General features: G+C 37.7%; 1 protein-coding gene across 1 annotated transcript in view; it reads left to right on the top strand.

Moving 5' to 3' along the window:
* The window catches only part of flvcr2b (FLVCR choline and putative heme transporter 2b), a 37313-nt gene that overhangs the window by 5114 nt on the left and 9019 nt on the right, over positions 1-23180 (top strand). Inside the window, exons 2-6 of the mRNA XM_057823434.1 lie at positions 1750-1891; positions 6803-6943; positions 16026-16093; positions 20110-20213; positions 20507-20617. Coding sequence (XP_057679417.1) covers positions 1750-1891; positions 6803-6943; positions 16026-16093; positions 20110-20213; positions 20507-20617 — 566 coding nt within the window. The remainder of the gene's footprint in view (positions 1-1749; positions 1892-6802; positions 6944-16025; positions 16094-20109; positions 20214-20506; positions 20618-23180) is intronic.

Genomic DNA, 23180 nt, shown 5'->3' on the forward strand with positions numbered 1-23180 from the left:
AGTCACATTTTTAGTGTCAACGTGTGACCGTCCCGTGAGAACACTGGGAACTCTATACGTGTCCTGTCGACCACAATTATCTACCGCTTGGTAAATTCCTTTTTAATAGGTATTAGGACTGCCACAAATGATTTTTTGGATAGTCGACTAATCGGATCATATATAAATCCAATGGTATTTCCTGTTATGTTACGCCAGACTTAACATTTTAACTGTAAATGTGCCTTGGAACTAAAAACTGCACTGTGAAAAGTGGACAATGAATAGTATGGAACTATGAATGTCATCCAAAACAAAAAGATGTTTTTATTTTGATTTGTTATTATGATGATCAGTGTTTCATCAGGGACTAAAGAAATGAGTGTATGTACTGTTTAATTTTTTTTTTTAAATCCCCTCAAAATATAAATTGAACGATTAAAAAAGAATAACATTGTTTCCATTTTTGTTATTTAATATTTTTTATTGAAAGCAACTAGCGCTGCAACGATCAATCGATTAACTCGAGTATTCGATTAGAAAAAAAGATTCGAATTACATTTTGCTGCCTCGAGTATTCGTTTAATTAAAGTGGCGTTTTATTGGTTAATTTTGAAAGAGTTGGCATTCCGTTTTATTGATTTGGGTGGATACACCGCCCTCAAGTCTGCCTCATTTCACATGGCTGAATCGAGCTGCTCCATGTTAAGACCAACATAAGTCAAGTTATTGTTTGCGCTAATGTTTTTTTAAATGCATTCGTAATTTAGGTATAGGTATATTTAGCTGTTTTTTTGTGGGAATATGTGTCTGAACCATTTGTTAAGAGTGTTGTAAAAAAAAAAAAAAAAAAAAAAAAAAGGCGTTTTAGAGTATTTAAGCTAGCGGGCTTTTGCTGTGTAATTTAGCTGATTGTTCTTTTGTTGACATAGATCCTTTTTTTCTTTTTTTTTTAACCTCGTTTGAGGCTCAGCTCAGTTATTTTAAATTTTTCGTGTTCATCATCTGATTACCCGATTATTCGAACTAACTGGTTCATCGATTATTCGACTACTAAAATAATCGATAGCTGCAACCCTAAAATCAACAGTAGGTGACGTTTCAAACTTTATATTTTCATAACATATGTGATATGTCGGCTGACAACGAGTTAAATCACCTCTTTTATATCTTGAGGGGCTTATGTTTGTCTTAACAGGGAGCAGCTGGATTTAGCCAAATGAAATTAGTTATGTCAGATTCACTGTCACCACTAGAGGTTAATAAAACTAAATGCAAACGCGTTAAAAAAACAAACAAAAACATGACGCCACTTTAACTAAAACGAATACTCGAAGCGGCAAAATTTAAATCCAAATCTTTTTTTCTAATCGAATTACTCGAGTTAATCGATTAGTCATTGCAGCGCTACAAAAAAACATTAGCTCAAACAAAAATTTAGCTTTGTTGTTTGTCTTAGCTGAATCCAGCTGCTCCCTGTTATGTTAAATGAGTTATGTCATATTCACTGTTGCCTCGAGGGGGCAGTGTATCTGCCCAAATCAATAAAACTAAATGCAAACACTTTCAAAACAAACCATTACAACGCCACTTGAATTAAATGAATCCTCGAAGCAGCAAAATTTAATTCGAATCTTTATTTCTTATTGAATTACTCGAGTTAATCGATTAATCGTTGCAGCATTTCACTGAAACACCACCACTACAGTATCATCTCCAATGCTAGTGAACATGTTGCCAAAAATAACGCCACTTCCTTTTCTGCCACAGCTGGGAATCGCCATCGGCTTCCTTGTTCCGCCCATCCTGGTGCCCAACGTGGCTGACATGGACGAGCTAGCGCGCCACATTAGCGTCATGTTCTACATCACGGCGGGAGTGGCCACCTTTCTATTTGTACTCGTCGTCATCGGTAAGATTGAGAGCACAATGCCGGAGGGAAGATAAAAATCAAGATATCTAAAAACGCACCCACGTATTTATCTTGTATGAGAATTTTTATCCACTTCTAATGTCCAATTTCACATTGGAAAGTTGTTTTGAGTCCATGTAAGTAGGGGGAATGCTTGCATTCATCAGCACAAAAGGGTATTTGTAAAGACGTTCCATAGTAGTGCCATTCTTTCCACATTGGAACTCATTAAACTTTCATTCCTTGTGAAATTGAGTCGTAAAACAATAAAAAAGCACGTGAAATGATCTGTCTGGTTATACTCACGTAGTATTTTGTTAAAAAAACAGGCAGGTTAAGATCAATCTTCTTGATAAATCTTAATCTTATTTGTGCTGACTTGTTTAAATTCGAAGCACAGCCCACACACGGGAAGCATCTTTGTGCCTGGTCGCACCATCTCTAGGACTGAAAGAAAACTTGAGAACACGACTGTTTTACTGTGTGAATGTCAACTTTGTGTTGATTTCTGTGGGAAATGTACACAATCTGAGCTCAGAGGGTTGCCAAAACACATAAAAATGTGTATTTGTCTTTCCAGTGTAGTGTGTAAATGTATTAGAGATAAGCAACACTGACCACGTTTGCGTGCAGCTTTTAAAAAAAAAAAAAAAAAAAATATTTTTTGGCAGTTAGGAAAAGCCGTGTAAATATGTTGAAAAATCTGAGTAAGCTCATATTCTGGTTTGTAACAACCCGATTTTGTCCAATGGGTTAACCCTTTTCATGTATAGATGCTAGCAGGATAGCATTATACAGGGTGACCCAAAAAAAGTTTACACTGCCATAATACAACTTAAATGCCATGTTTATTCATCTTAGAATTAGAATTGAACCACAAATTATACATTATTGTAAAGAACATGTACAGTACACTCTATTTTTCAATGTCTATTTTTCACAACAGCCTCCAGGCGCCTGCGGAACGCTTGACAGGTCTTCTTTATGTAGGATGCTGTCATTTTTTCCCAAGATCTGAACAATGGACCTCTCCAAGGCTGCCACAGAAGTTTGTGGCTTCTTACAGGCACTGTCCTCCACAGTTGCCCATATGCTATAATCCAGGGGATTGAGATCTGGACTCTGGGTGGCCACATATCACCTTGTCAATGAACTTTTTGGTCCCCACAGATCGGGCACTTCCAGACCCAGGTTTTCGTGAGGCTGTTCCAGTATCTTTCAGCTTCTTTTTAACTTTGTAGACTGCACATCTGGATATTCTCAGATTTGCTGCAATCTCAGTAGGTGTCAGACCGGCACGCAGCAATTCAGGTACAGCTAAAGTTTTCATTTTCAGCAGAAGCACAGGAATTGTAGAGACGAGAGATTACCAGCTGCATTGAGTGACCTTAATGAATCACTTAAGCATGACAACCTATTTAGATATGTTTCAATGGCTTTTAAACAAGCACTCAACTGAGTGTAAACTTTTTTTTGGGTCACCCTGTACAGTGCTGGACAAAAGTATTGGCACCCCTGCAATTCTGTCAGATAATGCTCAATTTTTCCCAGTAAAGGATTACAATTACAAATGCTTTGGTAGTAATATCTTCATTTATTTTGCTTGCAATGAAAAAAAAAAATCATTTTACACAAAACTCCAAAAATGGGCCCGACAAAAGTATTGGCCTAATACTTGGTTGCACAACCTTTAGACAAAATAACCGCGAACAACCGCATCCGGTATCCTTCAACGAGTTTCTTACAATACTCTGCTGAAATTTTAGACCATTCTTCTTTGGCTAACTACTCCAGGTCTCTGAGATTCAAAGAGTGCCTTCTCCAAACTGCCATTTTCAGATCTCTCTACAGGTGTTCTATGGAATTCAGGTCTGGACTCATTGCTGGCCACTTTAGAAGTCTCCAGTGCTTTCTCTCAATCTGTTTTCTAGTGCTTTTTTTTTTTTTTTTTTTTTTTAATTTTTTATTTATTTATTGATTTTTTACACATTAATGGGATAGGTACAGGCGAAACACAATAAAGATAGAGGCACATAGATGACAGTTAATGATAGATGAGGTTTCGATGCAACTCAGTGAGCCTCTCACCGAAGAGGTCATGATAAGGTAACATAGACAAGATAAAGGTACTTTCCCAGCACGATCAAGACACCAGACATTCTCATTCACAACTTAAACATCACACACACACATTAAAGGAAGAAAGAAAAAAAAAAAAAAAAAGAAAAAAAAAAAAAACCAAACAGACAAAAAAAAATTGGGGAGAGTGTTGGTAGCTCAATGCTTTTCAGCTTCAATTGTTATGGAGTCTATGTGGAGTAAAAAGGGTTGCCAGATTGTGTCAAAGGTTTGCAGGGAACCCTTTAGGGAAAACCTAATTTTTTCATGTCTAAGGTTTTGCAGGATTTCTTGAATCCATTTATTATGTGAAGGTGGGGAACTGTGAGTCCACTTGAGGAGAATAAGCCTCCTAGCAAGTAGTGTTGTAAAAGCAATGACTTTCCTTGATGGTTTAGGCACATCGGGTGAGGGAGAGATTCCAAAAATTGCAGTTAGAGGGTCGGGATTCAGCTTGGTGCCCAGTACTTTCCCCAAAGTGTCAAACACTGTTTGCCAAAAGACAACTAGTTTCGAGCATGACCAAAACATATGTATGTAATTAGCTGGTGAAAGTTTACATCTATTACATGCATCAGATCTTCCAGGGAAAATTCTGGCCAACCTCGCATTTGTAAGGTGACTCCTGTGTAGAATTTTGCACTGTAAGAGTTGATGTCTAGAACATATTGATGAAGAGTGAACAAGATGAAGCATATTGTTCCATTGTTCATCTGAAATATTAATGTTGAGGTCGCAGTTCCAAGTTGTTCAAAGAGTGTTTAAGGAAGTTGAATTGATTTTAAAAATTAAACCATATAAAGTCGACAGTAGGCTTTTCTGTGTTGGTTTGGCTAAAAGAAAGGCATCCATCGGCATTTCAGGTGGGCGGTTTGGAAAGTGAGGAAAAAGTTTTTGAATAAAATGTCGTATTTGAAAATAACGGAATAAGTGAGAGCTTGGAAGGGTAAACCTCTTTGACAAGTCTGCGAATGAAGGGAATATGCCATCCATATAAAAATCGTCAAGAGTTTGTAGGCCCTTTTTCGACCATGACTCGAAAGCTAGGTCTGAGCACGCCGGGAGAAATAAATGATTTTGGTTAACCGGAGCTAGTCTAGATCCGGTATGCAGGCTAAACTGTTCCCTGAATTGTCTCCATATCTTTAAGGTCTCAAGGACTGTAAAATTCTATTTTTTTTTTTTTTTTTTTTTTTTTTTTTCTAGTGCTTTTTGAAGTGTGTTTTGGGTCATTGTCCTGCTGGAAGACCCATGAGCTCTGAGGGAGACCCAGCTTTCTCACACTGGGCCCTACATTATGCTATGTACACGGTCAAGCAGTTCAGTACCAGAGGTAGCAAAGCAACCCCAAAACATCAGGGAACCTCCGCCATGATTGACTGTGGGGACCGTCTTCTTTTCTTTGAAGGTCTCGTTTTTTTTCCTGTAAGTTGATGCCTTTTCCCAAAAAGCTCTACTTTTGTCTCATCTGACCAGAGAACTTTGGCTTTTTCAGGTAAGTTTTGGCACACTCCAGCCTGGCTTTTTTATGTCTGTAGGTCAGAAGTTGGGTCTTCCTTGGTATCCTACCATAGATTCCATTTTCATTCAGACGCTGACGGATAGTATGGGTTGACACTATTGTACCCTCGGACTGTGGGACAGCTTGAACTTGTTTGGATGTTAGTCGAGGTTCTTTATCCACCATTCGCACAATCTTTTGTTGAAACCTCTCATCAATTTTTCTTTTCCGTCCAAAACTAGGGAGGTTAGCCACAGTGCCGTGGGCTTTACACTTATTGATGACACTGCTCACGCTAGACACAGGAACATTCAGGTCTTTGGAGATGGACTTTCAGCCTTGAGATTGCCCATGCTTCCTCACAATTTTGCTTCTCAAGTCCTCAGACAGTTCTTTGATGCTCTTTCTTTTCTCCATGCTCAATGTGGTACACACGAGGACACAGGACAGAGGTTGAGTCAAGTTTAATCCATTTTAACTGGCTGCAAGTGTGATTTAGTTATTGTCACCACCTGTTATGTGCCACGGGTAAGTAACAGGTGCTGTTAATTACAGAAATTAGAGAAGCATCACATGATTTTTCAAATGGTGCCAATACGTTTGTCCGGCCCATTTTTTGAGTTTGGTGTAAAATGATAAAGATTTAATTTTTTTCCCATTCTCTTTTGTGTTTTTTCATTGCAAGCGAAACAAATAAAGATATTACTACCAAAGCATTTGTAATTGTAATCATTTTCTAGGAGAAATTGAGCATTATCTGACAAAATTGCAGGGGTGCCAATACTTTTGGCCAGCTGTGTAAATGAAAAGGATTAACCCAAGTGATGTCATCACTTTGTTAAAAAGCAGAATATGAGCAATGTATTTACACAGCCTTTCAAAACTGTCTTATTGCCAAAAAACAGATTTTAGATATCACGTATCATTGCATCATTTGAGCATTTTTTTTGTTGAGCTTTCACTTTAAAAACATGTGGCCTTCAGGCCCAAGAACAGGTGGTCACATGATGTCACAAAGCTGCGGGTCAGGGTCGAGAACAAGACAAACGGTGTCATGTTAGAGCATGTTAGAACATGGCACGATTTTCCTCCAGCTGTTGTTTTCATGTTTTTCAAGTCAGGATTTTTGTTTAATTGCTCGTGTGGAAGTCATTACACAGAGAAAAAAGTTATTTTTCCATTCCCGTAAACAAAAACAGACCCAAAGCTTTCATTTACAAATGTTTCTGAATTCATTTTTTCTTAGTGTTTGTATACAGTTATCTGATATGTCCTGATTTTTTTCATGATAGTCTTTCAGGAACGTCCCAAACTCCCCCCGACACAAGCCCAGGCCACGGCTCGTAGCATCCCACCCGAGCAGTACTCCTACACGGCCTCCATTTTGCGGCTTCTCCGCAACAAGCCCTTCATTCTTCTCATCATCACCTATGGTACGTTTTACGGATGCTGCTAATGCTTTCTAATGGTCACGTAGGACAGAGAAAGTTCAAAATGAGTTTAAGCCTTTATAGGGCACTTATTGGCTGCCGTTGTCGGTGCTAGACGTCCAATCCATTTCAACTCGGAGGGGCGAATGAAGCGCTCTCAATGATAATGAAAAGTTAACAAGAAAGTGACCTAAAAATGCCCTAAAATAAATAGGAGGTGACCGGAAATTTACAGGTGACCCCAAAAAGTGCATTTTCTAGTCTATTTGTGCTGTCTTGTGCTAAAACCAACCCCCCCAAAAAAACTCAACAAGAAACGCAAAAACTTGCAAAAAAAATTGAAAAACTGAAAAACGATGAGCATTCACAGCCAGTCCTTCCAGTTTACGTGAATTGGACATCCATCCTTGTCCATGGAAGGAAATGATATAAATACTAAGACAAAAAAATAAAATCCTGAGTGTTTTGGGGGGTGCATAATTAGTGTGTTTTTTTAATCATTTTAAATTTGTTTTTATCAACGCTGCTAATTCATAATTTTATTTATTCATAAAGAACTATGTAGAAATACAGAGTAATGATAATAAAAAAATAAATAAACTGGTGGCCACATATGTTCATATCACTTGTATAGCAAATGTTAATATTGTCCACGTATGTGGATGCCAGTTTTTTATGGAGTTAAATTTTTTAAAATTCCTTTTTTAAAATTTAATTACCTAAAATAAAGGGTAAAAAAGGTTAAATGTTAAACCAAAGTGACATAAATAAGAGCAAAACTTCTGTCTTAAATATCGTTTTCACTATTTGTGCTGTCAGCCCCAAATACATAGTAATAATAATAATCTAATAACTGGTTGCTAGATTTCCAATTTGGCAAAAATATATATAATAGGATAAGTGTTATGTTCACTGTTTTGGTGATGATCTGCCTGTTGGAATTTGACCTTTTAGCCAAATTGCTGGAATCAAGCCAGCCAAACTGCCTGAACCACTCTAGCGCAACACCAACAACTCGGCCAAAAGGCCAAACGTCGCGCGATTACCTTAGTTTTAACCCCCTTGTACTGACTCGATTTTAAAAGCTGGAAAAAAGCTTTGGAACACGAGTTGGGGATTTATTCCAAGTCAACAGCAATCAGACGGCTAGTAAAAAACAACAAGCAGACCCAGACGAAGAGGAATGCTGGTTCCAGGGTCAATAATAAACAGGTAAAAGATTCCTGAGAAAAAATGACAGCGATTAGTTGTTCCTTCTGTCTTTTAAAGGCTCTTGGGAGGCTGGCTGTGGTCCGGAAGATGGGTGTGTTTAGGCGTTGTTTAGGGTGTCTGTTGTGGATTGGGCAGGTGAGTTCGGGTGTTGCTGTTGTCAGGGCAACGAGAGTTGAGGAATTTGCCAGTCTCAGCACCATGTGAGTGCTGAGTGTCCAACAGGTTCATCCGTTATCAGATGTTCCTTGTGGGAGGAGAGGATGTCCTTTTATTTTTCTGGACTGTCCATTGTTGGTTACCAGAAGAGCTGATAGTGGGATTTGGTGGTCCAGATGTCTTGGCCATCCCCTGGTTGTCTTGCTCCGTCAGCGTCAATCTTGCTCAGTAAGCTGCATGACTCGCACGTGGAGCCCCTCCGTGAGCGTGACATTCTTGATGTTTGTCTTCTTCGGTTTTGATAGGGCTGTGCGTACCCTCTCACAGTATTCATACTCTGAAGATAGTCTACTTGTTTTCCTAAACTATGATTTAATGCTATTTATTTTATATTGGGTGTGTTAGAGTAATAAAAACAGTGAAACTATAAATACAAGAAACTAATTCCTTCATTTCTTAAAGGTAGAGCGATATATCGGACCGATAGATGGACTTTTTCAAGATCGGCCGATATTAGCGGATATATAGTAGAGGTGTGCGATATTTCCGATTCTTAGATTATTTGCGATTTGGCCGTGGAAGATTCGAGAACAATTCACAAACATCCAAATTCCGATTATTGAAATATGTCAAGTAAAGCGGAAGTAAAACACACTCAGCGCGCCGCGCGGTCTTCGGGATGCAATGAGGAACGGAGCGAGAGTAGCTAAACATCATGCTTGTCATTACCCGGCCCCTCGGGTAATGCCAATGCTCAACTCACGGCTCTAGCTCAACTTATGCCGCTAGATAAAAAAACAACAACATACCTGACTGCTGCCGACAGCTGCTACAAAATACGTCCACATAATGGTACGGTAGATATCATATTTATATAGGACTAGATGCAAAATAGACTCGGTGGCGTTAGCAGCACATGTACAGAAAACTAGATGCGGGCGTTAGTAAACGGCCGCCATCTTAAAGCAGTAGACTAACTGTAGACCAGTAGACCAACTGAACCTAATCAACATTTTATCTAAAATACTCCTAAATCGGTAAAATATTGACTTGAATCTATCTTTAAAATAGTTTTAAAACTTTCACATGTCGAAAGTAGACAAAAGGGAAATCATGGAATAACGGGAGCAATTTTAACAACTTTAACGGTTGATTCACAACATTAAATTAATTGAATGTAGTTTAAAGCTGCTGATACAGAATGGGGATTTGAGTATATTATATATTGTTTTTAACTGTTAACTTGATACTGAAATAGTCACTTATTTAAGCCTGCGAAGCTTTTTTTTTGTTTTTTTTTTTTTGTTTTTTTGTTTTTTTTTTAACAGTTTTTTTGTAACTAATGTACAAAACATTAAAAGCAGCTCATAGCGGGGTGGGGGGGGGTGTCATCAATAATCGATATATAATCGAATTGTAGCCGTATCAATCGTAATTGAATCGTTAGGTGCCCAAAGATTCCCACCGCTAATAGTCAGTATAATAGAACAACTTTTGTTCACTCTTTGGGTGATGATCTTTGATAATTGTGATTTGGCACAACCAAGTGATTAGTGTTACAAAAATAACAAAAAAAATAGCTATTATTTTTGGTATCATGTGCAGTAAAAAATTTATTTCATAATTTTGATTTATCGCCCAGGCACACGGTCACGGCATCCTCTCTTATCTTCCGATCTGATAAAAATCCACAACGTTTTATTAGCAATCTTAAGTGGACGGGCGAATGTTAGCATTGGCGTAGTCCAAAGTTTGTTCACAGTTCAAAGTCTGTTAATGATTAACCAACCTTCCGCATCTTTTCCCAGCAGCTTTTGGACAGTAGCGTCTCTGGTCCGCGTGACCTTTCACCTGGTTGGAACTCGTGTCACCTTGCATTTGGCACACTTCCCGTCACTATTCTTAACCTGGAGTTACTTTCAGAACTTTTATAGCTTGATTCTAACACGCTCATGATAATTCTCAGTTTGTTGTTGCTGGAGTGCAGGCAAAGCAGATCAATGCTAGCTATTGTTGAATTTCTTTGAACAGAGGAGTGTTTTGTGTTTTTGTGTGTGGAAATTTTGGCAACAGAAACATCCGCATAGAATCCTCAAAGCCTTCAAGCAGAGTCAACACTGCTTGCAAGATGTTCACGCCAGTGCTTTGTCGTCAGTGCCAAGCAGGTCGTGATTTCCTGTTTGCTAACCTTTTGCAAAAAAAATTATGTGAGGATAAAACTTTAAAAGCTTGAGGAACTGTTGATCTCTTAGGCGGTTATATGGCGGAAAACACAGACAAGACTGAAAAAGCAGTTTCTGGTCTTGCACTCCTCTTTAAAATAAACTGCTGTATTTGAAGCCAAAACAACTGTTGTGTTTGAAAGAACAACATGTCTATATGCTACCATAGCAGATTAATGGCCCATAAAGCCCCCAAACTATTTTTAATTTGTCCGTTTTACCCTGAAAACCCCCGTTTACAGACGTCGCGCAACCGCTTGTTTCAACCCAGCCGTAAAACGAAGGTAATTAATTATATTTATTATTCAAAATGTCTGTCATTTTTAGCTAAGAATCATTAATTGATGTCTCATATTTCATTTAAAAAAAAAACGACTTTAAAAAATTATTCACTCGCATATTTTTAACTTTTAAACAAATTATTTCACAAGGAAAAAAATGGCGTCTGTAAAAAAGTCACTTAGATCTACCTCATAACTATCGCTTAATTGTATTTTTTTTTGTTACTGTCGCATTTTCTCCGATATTTTAGATGATAAATAATCGACCCAAACAAAAAAAAATTGAAAAAAATAGTTTAAAAGGGTAAATATATGAAAAAGAAACTCTTGACCTCTCCGTGATGTCTGCGATTTTTGCATCACGAACCCTGTTAAATTACCATGTTTCACCCATAAAATCCCCCCAAAATCCAGCTGTGGCCATTTACAGCTGTGTCTTGACACTCAGTGATACATGCTACATGGAGTTTTTGGATCAAAACAAGGTAAGCACTCGATAATATCTCGTTAAAGTCATGGCATCTGTAATTCTGCTCTCGCGTGCTGTCGCCTCCAGATGGGGTTTTGCTGTTTAAAAAACTTTTTTTTTTTTTTTTTTAAATGCCCTCCTGTTCAAAATTTTTATTCCCCCATAAAATTGAGATTTTAAGCTTTCCAATAATGTAACACACATGCACATCGGACAATTTTGAAAGTTGGCTAAATTGGGAGTCTCAGAGCGGAACTTCAAGTCTCCGGAGTGTTTTCCGCCATATACTGTTTATAAATTCCATTTTTTTTCCATATTAAGGAAGTGGGTCAGTATGATTTGCTTTGATTGTGCTTTGAAGATCACAGATCCGATTCCACATTTTGATTCCGGTCCCAAACGATTCTTGATTCAGATTCTTTTAATAGGCGGGGTAAAAAAAGGGCATAGTTTACAGTATATTAATTTCTTGATTATTTTTCAAATTATATGAACTTTCAATTAACTTTGCTAATAAGTTCTCACAGGGCTATTTTTAACTTGTATATACAGTGGGGAGAACAAGTATTTGATACACTGCCAATGGGTTTTCCTATTGGCAGTGTATCAAATAATTGTTCTCCCCACTGTAAATATCAGTCAACTTAAATATGATGGTTTCTTTCCACAGGAATGTACTTTCACAAGATGTTTATTTTTCAAAAGCTTACGGACAAAACATTTACACTAGGGCTCTGAAACGATTAAAATTTTTAATCGAGTTAATTACAGCTTAAAAATTAATGAATCGTAATTAATCGCAATTAATCGCAATTCAAACCATCTATAAAATATGCCATATTTTTCTGTAAATTATATATATATTCTGTAAAATAAATTGTTGGAATGGAAAGATAAGACACAAGATGGATAAATACATTCAACATACAGTACATAAGGACTGTAGTGGGCATTTCACTCTACTGTCATTTAAATCTGTCTATGCTGTCCTCACTCCGAAGCGTCTACTTTTTCCAAAGCTAGTGAACGACGCCTTAATAATCAGACTTCTTCCTTTTTCATCTGATTTATTAATAAAATGGCCTCAAACCATTGTCCTCTTTAGACCGTAGTAAAACTACAAAAAAAAAAGTACACAAGCATTGCATTAGCAACAACGTTAGCTTAGCACGCTATACAGGTTCACTAAATATAAATAAAAAGCGTCTCATACAAAAAATATAACATTTCGCTTACTAACATAATATGTACATTCTTTACAACAACCATACGTACGGACAAATCTTGTCCAAGGATCATATAAGCACAACATTACCACGTAGGCGTCAGCCCGAGACGTCGTGCAGCCAAATTGAACTGGCAAGAGAGCAATAAACCATGTTGCAAAGCGACCACAAGAGTTCGCTGTTAGACAGCACAAAAAACCTTGCTGTAAAACTTACCAAAAGGCAGAATACTGTCTGAGCGGGACATGTGCGTTAATTGCGTCAAATATTTTAACGTGATTAATTTAAAAAATTAATTACCACGCGTTAACGCGATAATTTTGACAGCCCTAATTTACACATAATCTTTTGCCTATGTTTTAGAGTGTCATATGCTGCAAGCGTTTATTGTATTGCATCGTTTGTTTTAGGTGGTATTTCTACAAGTTAGCAGATGTCAGGCGGGGAGTGTTCTGTCCCTTGTCTTACATTGACTACTTTTAAAGTTTGATTTCTTTCTAAATATAATGTACTCTTCATCCATCCACAAGATGTTACTATTGCAACTCCGGACTCTACAGTTTTTCTTTGGTTTTGTTATGTGCGCATGGCTTCCCCTAGTGGTGACTTACTGGAAGCAGCAGGCAAAAATAACATTACTTCAGTTGGAAAAGAATCCTTGAGGTTTACAGATACTAGGAGTGGGAACCTCTTGGTACCTCACGATACGATACGATTTGCGATACAAAGCTCATCCCTCATCCCTCCCACTTCAAACGGATTGAACGTCTATGGCCGTCAGTGGCAGCCAATGCCAGGCAATGAGGTAATTTTGGGCCATTTAAGGTCATTTACCTGGTGATTTTCAGTTACTTTCTGTTAATTTTGGGGTATTTTATGGGTCATTTGCTGTTGATTTTGCGTTACATAACAGGAAGTGACCTGGGAATCACCCAAATGAATAGGCAGTGACTCAAACGCAACAGGAAATGACCTGTAAATGCCCTAAAATGAACAGCAAGTGACCTGTAAATGCCCCGAAAATCGTACCGAATGAATGTGAATGGTCAGGTTTTGAATGAACGAACGTTCCCAGTCTAAATGGATTGGGCTTCGAGCACCGTCAATGGCAGCCTTTAAAAAACATTTTTTTTTAATTGACACCTTTTTAAAACGATATCTGGATTCTTGACAGGAGCATATCGATAACCTTTTGGGATACAAAGTATCACGATATATCACCATTTCGATATTTTGTCACACTCCTAACAGATACTGCACACCTCTGCACTGCACATCGTTGGTAATCCTTGATAAAACTAAATCTGTAAGTTTGCACGTTCAAACAGAGGGTCTCATATAATTTCGGTGTGTTTATTCTGTTGCTATGTTGTCATTAATGTGAAGCGAAGCAACACGTTTTTGTGCTAAGCTAAATTAGCCACTTCATATGATTTGCTCAGAACGGAGCTAGTCTTCATGTGGCTGCTTCTTCAGCTATTATTCCCGGTCGGAGGTCAGGGCATCGAAACTTGGAGTCGAAATAAAAAAATTCTAACGGTTCCGGGAGAACCGGAGTGTTAGTCCCGGATACCATCGATGCTCGATGCCCAAACCTAATTACGACATACCCGACTTACGTGATTTCGACTTTACGACGCCGTGGTCTCGTCCGCCATTTTGTCTCCAGTCGTTTTTTTTTTTTTTTTTTTGGTTGACTTTTACTGTAGAAGAAGACCATATTTGCGCACACAAAGAAGAGCGCACACGCACACACGAGGAAGAGTGCATTTGCTCCCACCAGGAAGTCACGTAGCCGAGTGAGAGGTGATAGAATACATCTGCTTCCTGCGCGCACATTTGTTGCTTGTGAAGCATCCACAGAGGCAACACCTTTTGTACTGTTTATTGTGCGTTTTCAATTGTGGTCTAGTACTTGGGGTGAGTTTATGTGATTAGTTTTGATGATGTGCAGACGCTAGCTGATACATGCTAATCGTTTGTGTGGAACCTCACACAAGGTTCATGGATACCCATTTAAGACAAGTAATTTTATTCACCTCGAGTAATCGTTTATTTTGACAGCTCTAAGCATCACGTTTTGCTCGGACTACTTTTAATGCGGGACAACGCGCTGACGTCATGTGCGTAAAGGAGGAAGCAATAAAAAAACCCAACAACCTTACTGCAGTCGACAGCCGTTACAAACTGCGCCGATGTTGCTAAAAACTACGCCTGCATGTTGCTACGTGATAGCAGGTAGCGTCTGTATGCGTGTCATAGATATCACATGTACGTAGAACTAGATGTGAAATGACCGACTCGGTGGCGTTAACAAAACAGCCGCCATCTTAAAGCAGTACACTTCTCAGCGCTAATAAATAAGATTAACGTTACTGTCACTCGCTAACGTAACGTTATCCCTGCGGAGGGCTAAGTTTCTATTCATTATGACTACTGTCGATGCGTGGCTAACTCTCACATACAGGCTTTAATTAATCTGTGAAAACAGCGCTGTTGAGTGATTAGGGTGTAAAATAAAAACTTAATAATGCTTACTGTCATTTTGAGCTCAGTAGTCATTGCTGGATAAAACACCAAGTAGCACTGGTGCCTAATGTGCTCCAATACAGCACAACATTTATTTTGAACACTGCAAAAACTCAAAATCCTATCATGATTTACAGTTTAGAATAACTTAAAACTAAGAACTTATAGCTTGACACAAGTGGAAATTCAATTGAAACACGTGGGAAAAACACCTAACTTTTAAGTAATGTGTGTTACCTAAAAATGTAATTACGCTTGATAAGAAATATATATATTTTTTATAAGATCTAAAAGTTTTTTGAGGGAAAGCAGCGAATTAGTCTTTTTTTTTTTTTTTTTTTTTTAAGTCACATTTGAGACTCAATTGTTGGCTGTTTTCAACAATGTACATCGAAAATAAAGTCATTGATTGACTAAAAATGGTTCAATATTAGATGAAACGTCTTGTTTTCTCATCTATATTTATAATTGCTCTTTACCTAAAAAAAAAAAAAGTTTTATCCGACTACTCGATTAATCGATAGAATTTTCAGTCGTTTACTAAAATATTCGATAGCTGCAGCCCTAAAGTAAATAGATTACTCCCTACTGAAAACAAATAACGCCGTTAGTAACACCATTATATAACGCCATTATTAACAACACTGCGTATGATACATATTTTTGGATAGTTATTTTGAGATTTAGGGGGTATTTAGGAGTACTTATAGGGTTAATTCCGATTTACAAGCAAATTCGGGTTACAAGATGGAGAAAATTATTTGGCTCGATTTAAGAAAAATAATTTGATTAAGACGTTATCAATTTTGTGTGGGAAGCTTCTAGGTCAACAATAACAATCTAAGCGTCACTGATTAATTGTGGCAACCCGCCATTTAAACATGATCATTAACTGCTCGCCCTTTCACTTCTCATGGGTTTGACGTACATTGCTGTTAATGGCAGCCATTTCAATTCCTTATGACTAAAGTCCCCTTGTTCTTCTTACAGGCTTGAACGTAGGTTGTTTCTATGCAGTTGGCACCTTACTAAACCGCATGATCATCGAGCACTACCCGGTAAGTCGTCTAACGTGCGCAGAAGTTGACTTATATCCATTTCCTGTGTGAAAAAGTGTTCGCACAAAAATCCGTTAAACCTGCAGGAAGTGAAAATGGAAGTAAACAGAGTTGTTCCTCCAAATGCAATCGAGCGTTGCTCAATGGTGGCTGGTTTCACACGTCATAAAGTGTCACATGTTACATGTGAATAAAATGTTGGAACGACACTGATGAGTTGTGAGCGTGATTGACTTCCTCGTGTTCTGTCCGGCGACAAAAGGGCAAACACTGAAGTGCTTAGGTTTATCTTTGTGTGTACGGTAAATGAAGAGCTCATAAGGAAACAGATGGCCAAACTAAGAGTGTGTGCAATACACAAAACGTAATGAGAAACGAGTCAACTTGTCCTAAAACATGTCTGCAAACAATAAAACCAGGTCTTTTAATTACTTGTACAATCGTACTTGAAGAAATAAACGGCATATGCTACCAGACCCAATAAAAAGGTTTTGTAATCTTAAAGGGCACCACGGATAGAAAGACATTTAGTTCTTAAAAGATAAATGTTAGAACGAGTTATAATAATTCGATATTAAAACCCCTCTTAATTTTTTCGTTTTAGTGAAATTTTGAATGAAAAAAAAAAACATTATTAAAAAAGTTGTAGCTTGCCATTGTTGTTGACGTCACAGGGCGGTGACGTCACATGGCCACACTGCCATAATTCACATTGTCACTCTTTAACTATGTAAGGTAGTGATTTAAATACACCTCAAGGTGTCATTGGCCAGTTTTTAATTAATAAGAGATCAAACCAATGAGTGCGTTTTGTCCCTCCACTGACGCCGTAGTTTCCTGTTTAGTGCGGGTCCATTGTGATGTACGTTCATTTGAGTGTTGTCTTCACCACAAACAAGACTCCTGATAATGCCTCTCAGCATCATAGTTTGTATATTGTGATCCAGTGTATTTGTTGAGCTAAACTAGTTGCTAAAATGTTTAAATAGAGTTTGACCAAAGTTTGAGTAATTTTTATGTGTATTTTGCATATCTATTTTGATTGTGAATTTGTGAATGCTAGTAAGGCTGCAGCTACCGATTATTTTAGTAGCCTATGAATAGATAAACTAGTTCGAGTAATCGGATAAGGAACATAAAAAATTAAAATACCTGAGCTGAACCTCAAACGGTATATAAAAAAAAAAAAATGAAAACAATCTATTTTCAACAAAAGATCAATTGGCTAACTTACATAGCCAAAGTCCGCTAGCTTGAATGCTATAAAATACTACCTTAAAAAAATTTTTTTTTTTACAATGCTCTTAACAAATGGTTCAGACACATATTCCCACAAAAACTGGCTAAATATACCTTTAAACTAAATTAGGAGTGCATTAGAAATAACTAGAAATGTCCCGATCACGTCATTTTCAAAGTATCGGAATCGGCAAAAAAATATTGGACATGCCTTTTTTAAAATATATTTCTAATCGTTTTCTAATTGTATTTAACGTTACAGACATAATGTGTTACACTCTTCCAGAGTCTTTAGTTTAAGCTTAAGGTAGGGTTATCAAATTTATCGTGTTGACGGCGAGAATTAATATTTTTTACATTTATCACGTTACAATATTTAACGCAATTAACGCATGCGCTGCACGACCCACTCACGCATTGTCGCGTTCAATCTATAAAGGCGCCGTTTTACCCATAAAGTATATAAAGCTAAAAGGCAGAGTAAAATGAGTAGAGTGAATTTTTGCAGCCTTTGGAGCCTATTTTTAAATGGCTAAAGCCTTACAATTCCTCTCCCAACGCAGAGAAGATATATCAATTGGTACCACGACGCACAGTCATGGTTGCACTTCCCATCATGCGTTTGGGCAGAAGTTAAATGGCTACAGTATCATTTACTGATCGCTCAACAAATACACTAGTTGGCAGTATTTAGTCACAATATACAGAGTCACATTTATCCTTTAAGAATTACAAGTCTTTCTATCCGTGGATCCCTCTCACAGAAAGAATGTTAATAATGTAAATGCCATCTTGAGGATTTATTGTCATAATGAACACAGTACAGTACTTATGTCCGAGTTTTATTCATTTTTTTCTTAATGCATTGCCAAAATGTATATGATCGGGAAAAATGATTGGAATTGAATCGGGAGCAAAAAAAAAAGCAATCGGATCAGGAAATATCGGGATCGGCAGATACTCAAACTAAAACGATCGGATCGGGAGCAAAAAAAACATGACCGGAACAACCCTAGAAATAACATTAGCTGAAACAAAAACTTAGCTTATGTTGGTCTTAACAGGGAGCAGCTGGATTCGACCATGTGAAATGAGGCAGACTTGAGGGCAGTGTATCCACCCAAATCAATAAAACACAATGCAAACACTTTCAAAATAAACCATTACAACGCCACTTTAATGAAACGAATACTCGAAGCAGCAAAATTTAATTCGAATATTTTCTTTTAATCGAATACTCGAGTTAATCGATTAATCGTTGCAGCACTAAATGCTAGTTCTCTTTGGATTGTTGTTTAACTGTGTGAGAATAGGGCCCAATTAATAGCACTTTTCTTTTGTGAACTTTTATGTCTTTTGTGTTTTTTCATTGGAAGACAAATAAATGATATTACTACCAAAGCATTTGTAATTGCAATCATTTTCTGGGAGAAATTGAGCATTAGCTGACAGAATTGCAAGGGTGCCAATTAGGGTTGTTCCGATCATGTTTTTTTGCTCCCGATCCGATCCCGATCGTTTTAGTTTGAGTATCTGCCGATCCCGATATTTCCCGATCCGGTTGCTTTTTTTTGTTCCCGATTCAATTCCAACCATTCCCGATAATTTTTCCCGATCATATACATTTTGGCAATGCATTAAGAAAAAAATGAATAAAACTCGGACGAGTATATACATTCAACATACAGTACATAAGTACTGTATTTGTTTATTACGACAATAAATCCTCAAGATGGCATTTACATTGTTAACATTCTTTCTGTGAGAGGGATCCACGGATAGAAAGACTTGTGACTTTGTATATTGTGACTAAATATTGCCATCTAGTGTATTTGTTGAGCTTTCAGTAAATGATACTGCTGCCATGCCCAAATGCATGATGGGAAGTGGAACCATGACTGCGTAGTGCTACCAATTGATATATCTTCTCTGCGTTGGCAAATAACAAAAGGTGTTAAGAAAAAGATCTATTTTTAAACGGGAAAATAATCATAGTTTTTTTTATTTTTATTTTTTTTGAGATATGTGCCTTGGGTTTTGGGTGGGTTGAGGTTTTTTTTTTACTTATCTTTTTGTTGTTGTTTTTTTTTGTGTTCTTTTGATATGGTGGAAAAGGAAAAAATGCTCACATCTTGTTATTTATGTCATGACTTATGTGACCAATAAACAAAGTTTCAAAAAAAAAAAAAAAAAAAAAAAAAAGAAAGATCAATTGCTACCTTGCTTCCCACATTGCTTTCCATGATATTTCTAATCGTAGGGAGAGGGATTGTAAGGCTCTAGCCAATTGAAAAAAGGCTCCAAAGGCTGCCAAAATTCACTCTACTCATTTTACGCTGCCTTTTATCTGTCTATATAGGTAAAACGGCGCCATTACAGATTGAGCGCGCCAATGCGTGAGTGGGTCGTGCAGCGCATGCATTAATTAGTTTAAATTTATTACCGTGATACATTTAAAAAATTAATTACCGCCGCTATCGGGATAAAGTTGATAACCCTACCTTAAGCCTAAACTAAAGACTCTGGATGAGTGTAACATATTATGTCTGTAACGTTAAATACAATTAGAAAACGATTTAATTAAAAAATATATGTATATTAAAAAAAGGCATGTCCGATATTTTTTTGCGGATTCCGATACTTTGAAAATGACGTGATCGGATCGATCGGGACATCTCTAGTGCCAATACTTTTGGCCAGCACTGTATGCTTAAATAGTTCATCTATTGATGTCAATGGCAGGCAATGAATGAAGGAAATATTTGCGTGTTTTCCAGGGCGAAGAAGTGAACGCCGGCAGAATCGGGCTCACTATTGTCATCGCCGGCATGGTGGGCTCCCTCATCTGCGGGGTGTGGTTGGACCGGACCAAAACCTACAAGTGAGTGACCCTAACCGTCATGGAAAGTGACCACTAACATGTGTTTGTTGACTTTTCTTTGTACGTCAGGGATTTTTTGGTCTGTTTATGCAGGTGTCGCTTTTGTGTGACCTTTGTTGGGGGGGTTAGTTGACCTACCCGCACCCCTGTTGTTGTTTACTTCCGACAGTATTGTGCTACGTAAGGCGGAATGTTGCACATTGTTGCTCAGTACAAATATAGTCAGTTTATATTGAGTTTTTTTCTGTTTGTTAGTTTGCGTGTTGACAGTCGCAACTTGTGCTCTTTTCCAGGCAGACCACCCTGGCCGTTTATTTCATGTCTCTTGTGGGTATGATCGTCTATGCCGCTACACTAAACCTCGGGCACCTTTGGGTGGTCTTCATCACTGCTGGAGTTCTTGGGTATGGGAGTGAAAGTGATATTGTTGGTGTGTGTTTTTAGATTATTCAGATGAATGAAAACATTTAAGATCATTTTTTTTCTCCTAGTATTATATAGCATTTAAGCTAGCGGACTTTTGTTATGCAAGTTAGCCAATAGCATACCGCACGAATGCTATTTTCAGATCGTGACGTCGCCATCGTAATGCGGAAGTGGGACATTATAGACACACCCTCGCATACAACCCATGTTATTTCTGCTTGTTTTCACCGGTAAAGTTTCTAAAAACAACATGCTGATGAAACACTGCTGCTATGGAACTTGTAGAAACGACTCTAGGCATTATGATATACGAAGGATGTTTTCTTCATACGTTTCCCGAAACCAAAAACTCGGAGAAAAAATGAATGAAGAATGGATGAACTCGCGCAGACGTCCAAAAGACCAGTTTAACGCCAGCAAGGTGAAGCCATTCACATTTCATATGCAGTAAACATTTTGTTAGGCGCCATGGTCCTACAGAGGACGAAGAGGTAAGCCATTTTGATATTTTTACGTATTTTTTAGCGTGGCGTTTTGCCATGCTACTTCTGTCTGACAATGAATGACCTGAAAAAACTTAAAATCGTGTCTGACTGCCACTGTTCCCTTTTCTGTTGTAAAAAAACAACTTTAGTAAGGGGGAAGTGTAAATAAATTTTAGAAGATTTGTTATGAATGAAAAAATTAAAAGTGTTCGTTGGCTGTCACTGAGTAGCATTGCAATCGCTACACAAAAATAGCAATGTAAATTGCCCCAGAGAAAGGTCAGAGACGTAAGACAACCAGAGGATATAATGTATAAGAAAGACAGGGCATATGGTGGTAAAGGATAGATTGTTGAAATGGGAGAATATCATTGTCAGTAGCGTAAAGCACTGCACCCAAGAAAAATGTGTCAATAAAGCTAACTCTGGATCAGGTCGGCTCATTTTCAGCCCTCGAAACTGAAGCCATCTCTTTAACTGAACATTTGTATGTTCTTCCACATCTTTACCAGTGAATTTGGCACCAGGGACATCATTTTCGGACAGAATTGGTAGGTTTAGCTCAGTAAACATCTCGTTCGTACACTATTTCCATCCATTTACCAGGGACAAATGGGAGGTTGACCCGCCTAGCAACAGTTGCTAACATCATGAATATCAATGAACACACTGGTTGTGTTGCTTGTGGTATGCCATTGTTGTAAACATTAGCATTATATAACATTTAAGCTAGCAAACTTTTGCTATGCAAGTTAGCCAATTGCAACAATAAATCAATTGGCTACTTGCATAGCAAAAGTAAACATGCTAATGTTTACCAGATAGTTTCTTACTGTTGTATTATTGCGATTAACTAACTTGCATAGCAAAAGTTCACTAGTTTAAATGCTATATAATGCAAATGTTTACAACAATTGGCTAACTTGCAGAGCAAAAGTCCGCTAGCTTAAATGCTATATAATGCTAATGTTTACAACAATTGGCTAACTTGCAGAGCAAAAGTCCGCTAGCTTAAATACTATATAATGCTAATGTTTAGTAGATAGTATCTGGTGTGCACCAGATTGCTTATTTTATTTCTGTCGATGTCCCTTTAGGGTAGGGTGACCATATTTTGATTTCCAAAAAAGAGGACACTTGGCCCGGCCTCAAGATACTTGAATTTTACTCCAAGTTCACTCAAAGATGCCTATATAACTTTAATATACTATCACGACAATTGTCCTTGATGAACTGTTATTCCCATTCAATTTATATTCTCATTCAATGTTCTAGATTGCACACAAACAATAACCGAAATTAACTGACAAACAATTCAACCAGCATGTTTCCAATCGTAGCAGTCCAAAACTACGTTTCCCATAATGGCTAGCGTGGTTTAGCTTACTGATTGCTAGCTGAGGCAAAAATCAAACTTTGCTATAAAAGTTTACAATCATCGGCAGCGCAACGATGCGACACCAAACGGGATTTTACAGTCAAAGCTCCGACAGAAGTCAACAGTTGCCATTATATACATATTTGTTGTACAAAAAAAACCAAAAAAAAAACGGGCAGGCATTGTGGTCAAATGGTCAACCCAGTAGATGGCGGTAATGCCTCATGATAGGCGTAAACTGCCAACAAAAACAAGAAGAACTACTCCTTCCCTACCTACTACTAGGAGCCATGTCATCGCAGGCAGGCGCTGCCACCCAGCGGCCGGAGGCATTCTCTTCAAATTGGTCCCGTGAAAAATCATAAAAACCGGACATTTTCATGAATTTATAAAAACCCGCCCGGACGACGAGGATACTACGTGAAAGTAGGACTTGTCCGGGCAAAAGAGGATGTTTGGTCACCCTACTTTAGGAGCACCGTAAAAAGTTTCCACTTAAGACCTTAAACATTTTATAGAAACTTCAATATGAGCAAATATTTTTAAAAATATTAATCATTTTTTTAAAAATCCTTTCATAACTATAAATTTAAAAGTGAACACAATGTTAATGAAAACAAAATGAATAAAATTAAAATTAATAGAAAATAGAAATGCTACTAACACTTAATTTTTACC

Source organism: Corythoichthys intestinalis, chromosome 19 (assembly GCF_030265065.1).
Source record: "Corythoichthys intestinalis isolate RoL2023-P3 chromosome 19, ASM3026506v1, whole genome shotgun sequence".
Taxonomy (NCBI): Eukaryota; Metazoa; Chordata; class Actinopteri; order Syngnathiformes; family Syngnathidae; genus Corythoichthys; species Corythoichthys intestinalis.